The 12,551-nt window shown below is 40.2% G+C and overlaps 1 protein-coding gene across 1 annotated transcript in view; it reads right to left on the bottom strand.

Moving 5' to 3' along the window:
- The window catches only part of ak5 (adenylate kinase 5), a 108,416-nt gene that overhangs the window by 3,693 nt on the left and 92,172 nt on the right, over positions 1 to 12,551 (bottom strand). The window contains exons 12-13 of the mRNA XM_085438601.1: positions 2,739 to 2,855; positions 2,182 to 2,376 (exon numbers count right to left, since the gene is read on the bottom strand). Of these exons, the coding sequence (XP_085294727.1) occupies positions 2,182 to 2,376; positions 2,739 to 2,855 (312 nt within the window). The remainder of the gene's footprint in view (positions 1 to 2,181; positions 2,377 to 2,738; positions 2,856 to 12,551) is intronic.

Raw genomic sequence — 12,551 nt, 5'->3', positions numbered from 1 at the left:
TAGGTCACACTAAACAGAGCTAATCATTACTTCCCACTGTAAAGCATCCAAATGGAAACACTGATGTCTGCTAACACAGATGTATTTGCCAGGAATATGTAAATGAGAATTTTAAGGACTCACACTGAACAACCTTCACACAATATTGTTTTGAAACTTACACCATCTTCAGCTATTTGTAGTTAAAACATTTCTGCATTTTTATTAGGAAGCAGTAAGCGGTCGGACATAATCTGAATACAATTCACTCTTAAAACAGAGGCTCGCCTATTTGTTCTTCCACTCGATGACCCTTTCAGCTGTTGGTATTTTGAGACATTTGAGTAGAAACGTGAATATTATTTATTTACTATTTAAAGCATGCAGGCTGCAAACACACATTTTCCACACAGGATTATAAGACTTAGCTGCAACAGAGTTAGCTTCTAGTTTTAGGTCACTTTTTAAAAAACCTTTAAATTTACTTATTGTAAATTCTATTGTGCTTTGTTTCTGTTTTCCCAGCTTTCACTATTATTTCTTTTTCTCTTTTTATTTAATATGTATTTTTCTATGTTACGCTGTCTTCTGAGGTTGCAGATTGAGACAGAAGTAAGCTTGTTGATCTCATAGATTTGTTTCCCATCTGTTGGCCATTAGAAAGAATGCAGGTTTAATGCTGTTTTCACTCCCTCTGTGTTTACCACAGCAGCACGTCTAGTTTGTGTTTTGTGCTGTCTCCCTGTGCTCTCTGTCTCTTTTCTCCTTCCTTTACTCTATTCTTTCACTCTCAACCGGCTGCAGCAGATGGCTGCCCCCCGAGCCTCGTTCTGGTTTTTCTTTCTGTTCTGTTTTTAGTTCTGGTCTTTGTTACCGTCTCTGTTTCCTGCAGTTCTACCTTGGGACACTGCAATGGACGGATTGAGATTATACTGCTGCAGTTTTATGCTGGTTTCAGCTGAGTCTTAGATTTCTTGGCACAGAAGGATGACTTTGTGGATCTTGTCTCACATCTATTAAGTAAAACAAAATCAGCACCAACTGAAAGATGGATGCAGATTTGTGCAGGGGGTCTAGGGCTCCTTCTCCAGGAAACTTTGAAGCAAAACACATAACTTAAGCCCTGTTTACCTTTGTGATGGAAATTTTTGGAATAAAAACAAACAAACAAAAATGGTGATTTAGAATTGCCCTGGCGTTTTCTTATTTATCCCTTTGGATCTTTTATGTTTTTACTCAGGAAGGCAAATGAACATGTTCCAAAAATGGCACCACCACCCCTGATACCTACCCCTAGGAACTGGCAGAATAATTAAAACATAACTGCCTCAGTGCACACATAAAATGGATATCTTTGTAAAGACAAAGTCAAACACTTCAGATGAGAGAGGGCAAACTATTCACACAACCCTTGCTTTTATTTAATGTTTTTTAACCACAATTTAAAAATAACTAAATTAAAGTAAACATGAACGAATTAGTGCACAAAACACAGAATAAATTATATTATAAGACGCAAAAGCCTTCAGTAAACATGAAGGTTGGAAAGCCTGTTTAGATAATGTAGTCCGCATCTAATTGTTTGGTTCTGTTTCCAGCGTCATTAATACAGCACCCAATAAATTTCAGTATAAAATTCAATACTCTGGGATGGCACCGTTAAAACCAAGCACATTAATATGCTATTCACATATAAATAATTTTGAATTATAATGCATAATAATACAAACCACTGTTACTTCTGTCTAATGCAGTCTTTTGATCTAAGACAGGCTTCTCTCTAGTGAACTATGTTTTCCTTTGTTTTCCTCCTCTAAGATCATAGAGGCTGGCACGCTTGTATTTTAAAAACAATCCTCGTGATTATTATTTATCCAGCATGTCAAATCTGAGCTGGTTGTATTGAATAATACAGTAAAGTTGCAAACTCCAGTCATGCAGGACAGTTAGACTCACATATGAGAGATAATGAAGTGATTATTGGGAACTCTTCAGCTGCTTTTCTGTGAGTGAGAACATCCCGGCAAACGATTTCCTTTTATAGATAAAAGAGCGCTGGGAGATGTTTGAAGGACATCTAAGTGTAAATGGATTTCCAGCCTAGACGAAGTGGATTTAAACTGGATTTGTTCCTTTAAGGAAAGTAAGCCTCCATATGGAATTGAACTTCTAACCCTTACAGAGTTGGCTTCCCAATCTTACCGTGTGCAGAAGCCTCTTGTGTTCGTAGTGAGCCGCCACCGCCTGGGTGTCGCTGCAGAAGCTCTCCACCCTCCTGTGCAGGACGCTGTCTCTGTCTGGGGCGGCCTGGAAGCCGGATCTCCCACGACACTGCAGGCGATTGGACATGGTGTCGGCTGAGCAGTTCAGCAGGAGCACTGCACTGGGTTCCCCCATCTGACACACACAACAGGTGCAGTTAGAAGTTAAAAGCAGGAACTTCCCCTTTAACTACATTCGTCTGCAGGCCGGCCTTCATCCTGAATGATCCGCAGTCCACATTTCTATGTGCATTCATTCTGATCACTTCTTTCCTATTTTCAAATCTTGTTTTCATACCCTCTTCGTACTCGTATGTTAGCACTGAATCAGACTTAACTAGCATTCGTCACAGTGACGTGCGACTCTTGTGATTCCTTCACTTTGCTCAGACTGAACTTTTTGTGCATACACCACGACTCACGGCTGACTTTCCCCCTTCTTTTATTCATGCTTCTGACCACATCCCGCTGTCTACTCCATCAGCTTTGTGCTCTGACCTTCGCTTCGTACTCCTCCGCCTGTCTCAGGTCTCTGGGGAAGCCGCTGATCACGAGACCTTTTCCCTGCCGTCCTGACGACACCACCGCGTCACACAGGAGCTCCAGCAGTGTGTCCTGCAGATAGCACGCACACACACAAACACAGAAAGAATGATTTACCGTTTATTAATGATTAATATATAACCAGAAACAGCCATATATATTCCCTGCAATTTTATAACTCAGTATATTGAAGTATAATGTGCAGTACACATCTCCAGGGCATCCCAAAATGATATGAAAGAGCTCATATTTTATTAATGAATCAATTGTTTACTTTATGAAATGTTAGAAAATTGTAAAATAAACATTCCAAGAGCCTCTGTTTTTTTTTCTTTTTGTTTAAATAAATCCACCAAATTCAATAAAGGAGAGGAAAAAAATGCAAATCTTACTTTTCAGATGCTAAATCTAAAGCCATGTTTGACACAAAGTATGATGAGATATTGCTATTATTTGTTAAAATATTCTTTGGCACACATTAAAAGAAACTGCTACATGGATGAGGAGTCAGTGGTAGATGTGACACATGGGAAAAACTGGGTGCAGATATGATAAGAAGCACTGGAAAAATATGGAAAAATAAAAAGGCTTCATCAGGAGCTGCTTGTTTTTCCCCCTACCAGCCCCTTTGTGGGTTAATCAGCCATGTATGAATGCAGGCCTGATTACAGTAAGAGTAATATGATTCAAGAATACACACTGTCCCTGTGGCGCCACTCCCGGGTCACTGGTGCCAGTATGCAGGGCACTGACCAAATAACAGAAATCAAAAAATACAATCTAAAAATGACAGCAGAACCGAACCAGCACCTGTCAAAATATACGAAAAAATTATAATTAGGAAGGAGGAATGGTTTGTATTTGATTCTGCAGATACACGTCCATTTAATCACCTCTGTTAAAAGTGTTAGCATAAAACACAAGGCCACTCTTTTTAGAATAGATAGCTGTCTATTGTTCAGACTCCATCCCCGAGAATCGATTTAGTTCTTTTTAAACGTTCACTTAAAAGTTGGATATGTAACTGAACACCTTTCCAAACACCACAAAAATGGAATTTTCATGTTACTAATGCAAATTCATTGAAAGGAATTTCATGGATGGTTAGCAAAACCACAGATTTCTTTTCAAACCTAAATCTTAACTTGAAAGTTAACTAAGACTCAATTTCATATAAATCATAAAATAATATTATACACAAGGTCTGATTTATTATTGGGTCTCACATTATAAGTACTGTGTCTCAGTAAAAGTATATATTATAAGTTCAAGCTATGTATTGAATTTGGAGCTAGGACAGCAAGCAAGACTCATGTGATGCAGTACTGAGCTGCCAGTCACTTCTTTATAATCTGTGTCGAAGGAGTCAGACTTTCTGGTGATTTTCTAAAAAAATAATCTTGATCAACGGTTTTCCAGGCTTTCAAAGTTTCTTTGGACATTGGTTCCTATTTTTCCTTTACTCATTTTCAGACTAGTCTTTGTCCATCCATCCATCAGGATGCAAGATCTTTAACTATCCCAGCTGGCATTAGATAGAGCTTGGAATTGCCAGCTGTTGCAGGGCTAACACAGGGAGACAGTCAACAATTCTCACCTATACCAATTTAGAGCAGGGGTGTGCAACTCCAGGCCTCAAGGGCCGGTGTCCTGCAGGTTTTAGATGTGTCCTTGATCCAACGCAGCTGATTTAAATGGTTAAATTACCTCCTCAACATGTCTTGAAGTTCTCTAGAGGCCTGGTAATGAACTAATCATTTGATTCAGGTGTGTTGACCCAGGGTGAGATCTAAAACCTGCAGGACACCTTCCCTCGAGGCCTGGAGTTGCCCACCCCTGCTCTACTCTCTATACCAGGGGTATCCAACTCCAGTCTTCGAGAGTTACTGTACTGCAGCTTTTAGATGCATCACTACTCCAACACAGCTGAATCAGATGGTTGGATTACCTCTTCAATATGCCATCAAGTTTGGCAAAGGCCTGGTGTGTTGGAACAAGGACTCGTCTAAAAGCTGCAGGACAATAGCTCTTGAGAACTGGAATCGGACACCCCTGCTTTATACCCACAGCGGCTGAGTGGGTTGTATACCAAATTGGAGGTCCATGACTTGATCTCCAGCTCCTCCAGCCTGCACGTTGAAGTATCCTTGCCAATATCCTGAACCAATTGTGCCGCTTGTTCGAGAAAGCGGTTAGACTTTGTGTACAAGGTAGAAAGGTGCTGTATATACTAGTCCATTTACCATATGCGCAAAACACCGTGATGACTCTTCATGGTTTGGGGATGTCAGTGGTGTTGGGCGATCTTATAAAACTGATGAAATTATGAATTTAGAAAAGTACCATCGCATTTTGATCCAATAATGCAACACCATCTGGAAAGCATCTGGTTGGCAACGGCTGAATGTTTCAGCATGACAGTGATCTCAAACTCACTCCCGGGGCAGTGAAAGCATACCTGGATATACACAAAGGAAAACTATCGTAGACCTCAACACAGCCTGGACCTCAACTTTATTGAAGTAGTGTGGGATTGTCTTCATTGAGAACGGAACAAAAGTCAGCCAATATCCAAAGAAGAGCTTTGATGTTCTTGAAGAACCCTGGAGAAGTATTCCTGAAGACTACTTATTAAATAAACTTGCTGGAAAGTGTTCCTAAGAGGCTATGCTGAGGACTAAAGGTGGTCATACCAAATATGGACTCTCAAGCGTGTTACAGTTGTGCAATCTCTATTTTGCCTTATATCATGCCTTTACATGCATGTTTGCAAATGTTTTAATATGCTTCTACACCTACTTCTTTCTTTTTTTTAACCAAATATTAAAGAAAGGGAGGTGGGTCAAGACTTTTGACTATTCAATGTAATATAAATCAAACGCGCCCTCTTCAATGAGCTGCTGGTGTTAGCTTAGGCTGTAGCATTGTTATCAAGCTGTTTCAGGAAGACTTTGTTGAAGAAATAAGACTGTATTGTTGCTTCTTTCACTGGAGACGTTCTGCTGGCTGTTCATCATATTAGTTTCAGCCACTTCAATCTTGAAGTCAAATTAGCTTGGAGCTAAATTAGTGCAACACGTCCCAGTAGCCCGTCTCTGACATGCAGTATCACTGCATCCCTTCATAAAAGGTAAATGTTTGTTGCATCTTCACTCTGTTCAGTAGGTGATTGCAGGGGATTATTGCTCTTCAGTGAGTGCTAGTGGTTATTCTACTAGGCTTTGCTGTCAGTCTTGCTGTAGAAGCTTATTAGTTCTGAGGCTACGTGATTAGTTAGTTTGTTTATTAGCAGGGCTGTTGAAGAAGTAATTGATGGCTTTTACTAGTTGTGAGGCTTGGCCCAACTTAGAAGGGCATCATGGAAGAATTGTTTGCCACTGTGAGATGTCTTGGTGTTCAAAAACTCCAGCTAGCCTTCTGGATCAATTCATGCTTGGTGTGGAGGGAATTTTCACTTTGTTAGAGGGCCTGGGAGTGACAAGAGTGAAAAACTTTACTATAACTTCATTGTTGCTCAGAGTATTTTGGACTCACCAATTCATCTATTTTAGGAAAGCTGTCATAGGTAAAAGAAACGGTATAAGGAAATGAAGGCATTAAAAAGTGTTCCTGCATAAAATATCATGTGGGGTCTTAAATTTCACTTTTTAAAAACATAGTGGTTACAACTCTCATTTTATTCCCTAATAGCTCGGTCCCTTCAGGATAATAGTATTAATTGCCGTTCTTTCTCAGTTCAGACTTGGGTCTCTGCTAAAGAGTTATGTTGTAAATTGGCCTCAGGCACATTTTTCTATGATTATTTCAGTGTATTATTGGGTTTTTTTCTCTCTCTACCCAATTCATAGTCAGATAAGCACTGGTGATATCATTCGAGGTTGGTTCATGGAACAACATTATCCATATCATGGATGGAGAGAGCGGAGAGAGTGATGGATTGTAACATGGTGAAGTTAAAGTATAGTTAACTTGACTTTGATCATTGTATTAGATGGATTGTTGTGTTCAAGTGTCTCACCCCACTAGACAGCACGCTCGTTTTCCTTTTTAATTTTCATTCACCTGCCACATTTTTAGGTACACTTCTTCTTGTTAACGACTGCTCGTTAACATAAAAAGAAGTGATGGTTTTTGGTGGCGCTTCTGAGGCCACTATTATAGATCTTGGTTCACTGGCACAGTATGTTAAACCAGTCATCACTAATCTGGGAGTTAAAATAGAGGCAAATCTTAAACTTGAAAGCCAGGTCAGAGCTGTTGTAAGATCTAGCTTTTTTCATTTGAGGGAATTAGCCAAAATAAAGCCTATCTTATCGAAACAGCATTTTGAGACAGTAATCCATGCCTTTGTTACTTCTAGGCTGGATTATTGTAACGCACTTTATTTTGGGGTTAGTGATGCGTCCATTAGGCGCCTGCAGGTTGTGCAAAATGCTGCAGCACGTCTTTTAACTGGAACAAAAAAGTTTGAGCACATTACCCCAATTTTAATTTCACTCCACTGGCTACCTGTACATTTTAGGATTGTTTTTAAAATTCTCTTATTTGCTTTTAAATCTCTTAATGGCCTGGCCCCCCCCCTACCTCTCGGAGCTATACAACCATATACACCTCCCCGTTCCCTTAGGTCCGCCAATCAGCAGCTCCTTAAGGTACCAAAAACTAAGTATAAATCTAAAGGTGATCGTGCTTTTGGTGTAGTTGCTCCAAAGTTGTGGAATGATCTACCCTTGCATGTTAGGCAGGCCTCTTCTCTCTCTGAATTTAAAAGTCTTCTTAAAACATATTTATTCGCTGAAGCCTTTGGCATTGATTAGAGGGGTTGACTCAATTTGTTTTGACATGTTTCAATTTATTTTAGTTTTTTTTAGTTATTTATTTTATCTTATCTCATTTTAATTTTCTTTACTTATGCTTTTAGCATGTACAGCACTTTGTGAACTCTGGTTTTATGTTAAAGTGCTTTATAAATAAAGGTGGTATGGTATGGTATTCAATGCACTGCTTAACTCTGCATCACAGATGATGCTACTCTGCTACATGTACTGCAAACAGTACTGAGACTACTGTAAACAACAGAGCCAGAGATCCTGTGCAAACAAACCTTTTTTGACACTATTCATGAATTACATGAAGCATTTTGTTATGCTCTATAAAAACAAAAAACAAGCAAAGCAATTTCATAAATTGAACCTATATATCTGTAATAGGACAATATTGTCCAATTTAAAAGCTGCCATTATGACTGTTACTAATCACCCAATCCAATAGCGTCACAAACTGAAGCCTATAAAACAACCATAATACCTAATCAACTGTTATAACATCGATAAAGTGAAAATTTATTCCAGCAATTGATACTATCATATATCCTCCACATTACAGGTAATGGGTCAGCTGAGGATGGTGTAAGTGGCTTGTACATGTGAATTTAATACTTCTTCAAAGACATTTACCCTTCTGTTATTGTGCGATATCTGTCATCATTTCACTTAATGTTCATTAGTTGGGGTAGATGAAAAACATTCATCAAATAGGCTGATCTAGGCAGTTAACCTGTGTTAATGTTTTAAAGGCTTTTTTGCCATAAGAGGAGGAAATAGCTAAGTGTGCTAACAGCTCTGCAGTTGTTAATGATTTTAAAATTATTCTCACTAAGACCGACGTTGTTTGTTTTCTTTAACTTTTTCCTGATTTGGTGATCTTAAGGCTTCTTGAGAAAAACTTACAGGAAGGAAGAGGGTAGGACGGGAGATGGTAGCTGTAGTTTATGTCTTCAGATGACACGACATTGACAGTAGCAAGATATGCTCCACTAGGTATTCATGCAACCTGGACTGAAACCCTGAGCTGCCCACAGATGCAACAAATCACGAGCAGCAGCCGCATCAACATGAAAACAAGCGCTCCTCCACTTCTGGTAGTTTAACACAATGAATAAGAAGCAGTTTTTCAGCTGAGTTAATTTTCTTTCTGCATGTTTATGTGAGTTTTTGCAGTGTTATATCAAAATGAAAAAATGAATCCCTGTTTCAATAACCAGTGGATTTTCCTCGAATTCAGCTTCTATAAATATAAAATAGAGCTGAAAAGTGCAATCAATGGCCAGCAGGGGGTCACTCTCCCCGAGTCTTGTTGTATGGAAGTGTTATGGCCCCTGGCCTTGGAAGAAGAGAGCCAGCCTTCCTTCAAGCAGATTAGGGTGTGGCAACCCCCACAGACGATTGGCTGGCTGGTAACCCGTGGATACCTCCAGGGAAAGTCTATTGGACCACCTGAGGGATGCCAGACCAGTGACTGACTGGTCACACCTGTGTCTTTAAAAGGCTGAAGAACATTCATTCAGGGGCTGCTGCTTTGCACTGAGTGTGCATCCTGCCCCGTCTGTGAGCCTTGTTTGCAAGACCTTATCTAAACTGTGCATTAAAAAGTGCATGCCTGAGCGTGTAGTTTTGTATTTAAATGAACAGAAAATGACCACTCTTATATCTGCTGTTGTTGTTGCTGATGAGTATGTGCTTGCCCATAAATCATCATTCATTGTCAGTGAGACGCCACGTGTTAGCTCTGTGCAACAGCCCCACACGGCTAAAGCGTCTGGTTCGAAGGAAAATCATCAGTGTTTTTATAGTCACAAACCTGGACATGTCAGCGCTGACTATTTACCCCTAAAACGGGAAACGTAGTTAAATTCCCAACAGACTAAAGGTGTTGGTTTTGTGCAAGCAGTGCCCCGCAGTGAAGTCCTTGGTTGTGGTGGTAAGATGCCTGACCCTTGTTTTGAACCTTTCATTTCTGATGGCTTGGTACCACTAACAGCTAATCCCTCTGATCTGAAACCAATACGCATTTTGAGGGAGACTGGAGGCTCCCAGACTGTCATCTTCTCTGGGGTCTTACCTTTCTCAGCTGAAAGCACCTGTGGTTTTAATTCTGTTCTGCTCCCAGTTCACCGGGTTTACGTAAAATCAGAACTTGCTACAGGGTTTTTCCCTCTTTCTGTTTGCACAGCCTTACCAGTAGATGGTGTGGCCATGTTAATGGGGAATGATATTGCTGGAGGTTTCTTGCTTCCAAATCCGGTTTTAGACAATCATCTAAATCAGACGACCCCGGACTCTTCTGTGAACTCTGGGCTGTATCCGGCCTGTATGGTTACCTGTGCATAATCAGGTAAAGATGCTGACATTTCACTCTCCGATTCTGTGCTGATGTCCTCATTTTCCAAGGAGGGTAATGTGCAAACTGAAGAAAACAATGTTCTGCCCGATCCATCCTTGAAGAACGCACCACTTCAACTGACCAGCAAACACTTGTCCTCAGCCCAACAAGCTGACGAAACATGAAATTGTTTCAATTGTGTGGTAAGTGCTGATCAAGCCAGTAAAGAACAACAAGCCTGTTTTGTAGAACAGGACATCTTAATGCGTCAGTGGTCTCCTCAGGTGCGGAAAGTGCAGACTGGAGTAAAGTTAAACAGATAGCCAACCATAAATAGACATAAGGTCCTGTCTCTTGCCCATGAAAGTCTAGACATTTGGGTATCACAAAAACATACCAGCTTTTGTTAAAGCATTTCTTTTGGCCTGGTATGAAACGTGATGTTTCAAAGTTTTGTCGCAGTTGTCATGTGTGCTAGATTGCTGGTAAACCAAATCTGGTGATGCCCCACTGTGTCCTATTCCTGTAGCGGATTAGCCATTTGTCCATGTCATAGTGGGCTGTGTTGGACCACTACCTAGAACAAAGTCAGGAAATGAATATCTGCTCACCGTCACGTGTGCTGCTACACGTTTCCCTGAGGCCATTTCATTACATAAAATTACAGCAAGGTCGGTTGTTACAGCGCTAAAAAAGTTCTTGTCTGTGTTTGGCCTGCTGATGGTCATACAAACTGATCAAGGTTCAAACTTCCAGTCAAAGGTGTTTAAAAAGGGTAGCTAAATCCCTGAATATCAAACATGTTGTGTCCTCTGCTTACCATCCAGAGTCCCAAGGTGCATTGGAACGATGGCATCAGACCCTAAAGGCAATGCTACGCAAGTACTGCCTAGAGGCTGAAAGGAGTGGGGATGAGGGGATGCTCGTGAAGTTGTTCAGGAGTCACTCGGTTTTAGTCCAGCTGAACTAGTATTTGGCCACATGCCTCGTGGGCCACTTAAAGCTATGAAAGAGGAATTTTTGATTCCTGAAGAGCTCCAAAACAAGTGTGACAAAGTATGTGCAAAGCTTTTGTGAACGTTTGAGTCAGGCCAACGCTCTGGCTAAAAAGCATCTCGCTGCTTCACAGCAGAACACGAGGCTTTTATAGAGGTACTTATACTTGCTAATGATCAGTTAATCAAGTGCATTTGATTAGCAGCACCTGGCTGATACTTGCTCTCTTAAATCCTATAGAAGCTGCGAGGATGTACTTCATTTTTTCACAGCACTGCATAGGGTTCTATGAAAACTTTCTTTTTTACATGACCATGGAAAGGAGCTTGAAAATAACTCCTCAAATAGATTGCTGGAATAAGATGGTGAGGCCTGATATTAGACTTTGGTATTTCACAGAAAAATACATGTTCTGTGTTTCCAGGCAACAGTACAGTAACACTTTACCAAGGCAAACACTCCCTGTGTCGTCACTCACCATTGCACCACATACGACAGCGTTTTATCTCACTTTGAGATAAAACTCCAGTGTGGGTGATTTTGTGTTACAACGGCTTTTTGTAATGTTTTCGGTTGTAAACCTGGAGAGGTGCACTTCAGTAATCCCAGTGTGGGATTATTCATCCAGCTTTAAATCACCATTTCTCTCTCTCTCTCTCATAAGTCTCTCACATGGCATTAAAAAAGCATTTCACAGTGCTCATGTTGGAGAACACATGGGACATGACCTTAATGTGCAGTAAGAAGCTTAGACAGCAGAGCTTTGCTTGAAAGCCATTGGGTTTCTCCACCGAGTAGACAGAAAGTTAAAGTAAATCTGTGCGTGGGTGTCTTTATATGGCATTTTAATCTTGGCTGAAAAGCCTCAGTGTTTCTGATTCTTTGGAGTTTGTGCTTTTCTGTTGTTTTTGTTCTTTTTCAGGGGGCAGAAAAGGATAAAAATAGCACAAGGAAGTCCATTGCAATCAGCAAAAATTGCCGGTTACTTTTCATAGAATATAGATAAGCATAGACTGGCCTTTTATCCTCTGGAAAAACTATTGTTATAATTTCTTTCCAAAAATGTGTCCCTACTTGCCAGATATTCAACAGTCATCAATAGAAAGTTTTCTAAGGGCTATTTATTTAGCAGAAAAGAGTGAAAATTCAAGCAAAATCCCATTCATCTCCATTGATCCTAGACCTGAAACAGTTAGTCAGAGACAGATGTTTTTTTTGTTTTTTCCCCTCCCACGTCAGAAATCAATACAGTCTCAAAGCTCTTGTTTACTTTCTGCTACCTCCGGGTACAGCTCCTTTCTCACACTGTGTCATTTCCTGCTGTTCTCATTACTAGAGCTGCTCGAACAAGAAAAGCACTTTACTTTTTGTGGTGGCAATTACAGGGAAACCAGAAAATATTGGCGACTCCTGAAAAGAGTCAGTTATTGGCATAAGCAGAGATTTTCTGTAGGTCAAAACTTTCTCTGAGAGCTTGGTGATAATTAAATTCACGTCAATAATATTCTCTTACTTTAGGCAATTATGTTCATTTTGGATCAGTAGGAGGGCAGATTTTGGTAAAATCAGTAGTATATTTGCAATGAATTCTTCTTAACAGCAAAAATGTCT

The sequence above is a fragment of the Copadichromis virginalis genome, linkage group LG18, assembly GCF_057382275.1.
Source record: "Copadichromis virginalis isolate Kocher_CV1m ecotype Utaka linkage group LG18, C_Virginalis_male_GT1.1, whole genome shotgun sequence".
Classification (NCBI taxonomy): domain Eukaryota; kingdom Metazoa; phylum Chordata; class Actinopteri; order Cichliformes; family Cichlidae; genus Copadichromis; species Copadichromis virginalis.
The sequence above is the reverse complement of the archived record's forward strand: the minus strand, read 5'-3'. Positions and strand labels throughout refer to the sequence as shown.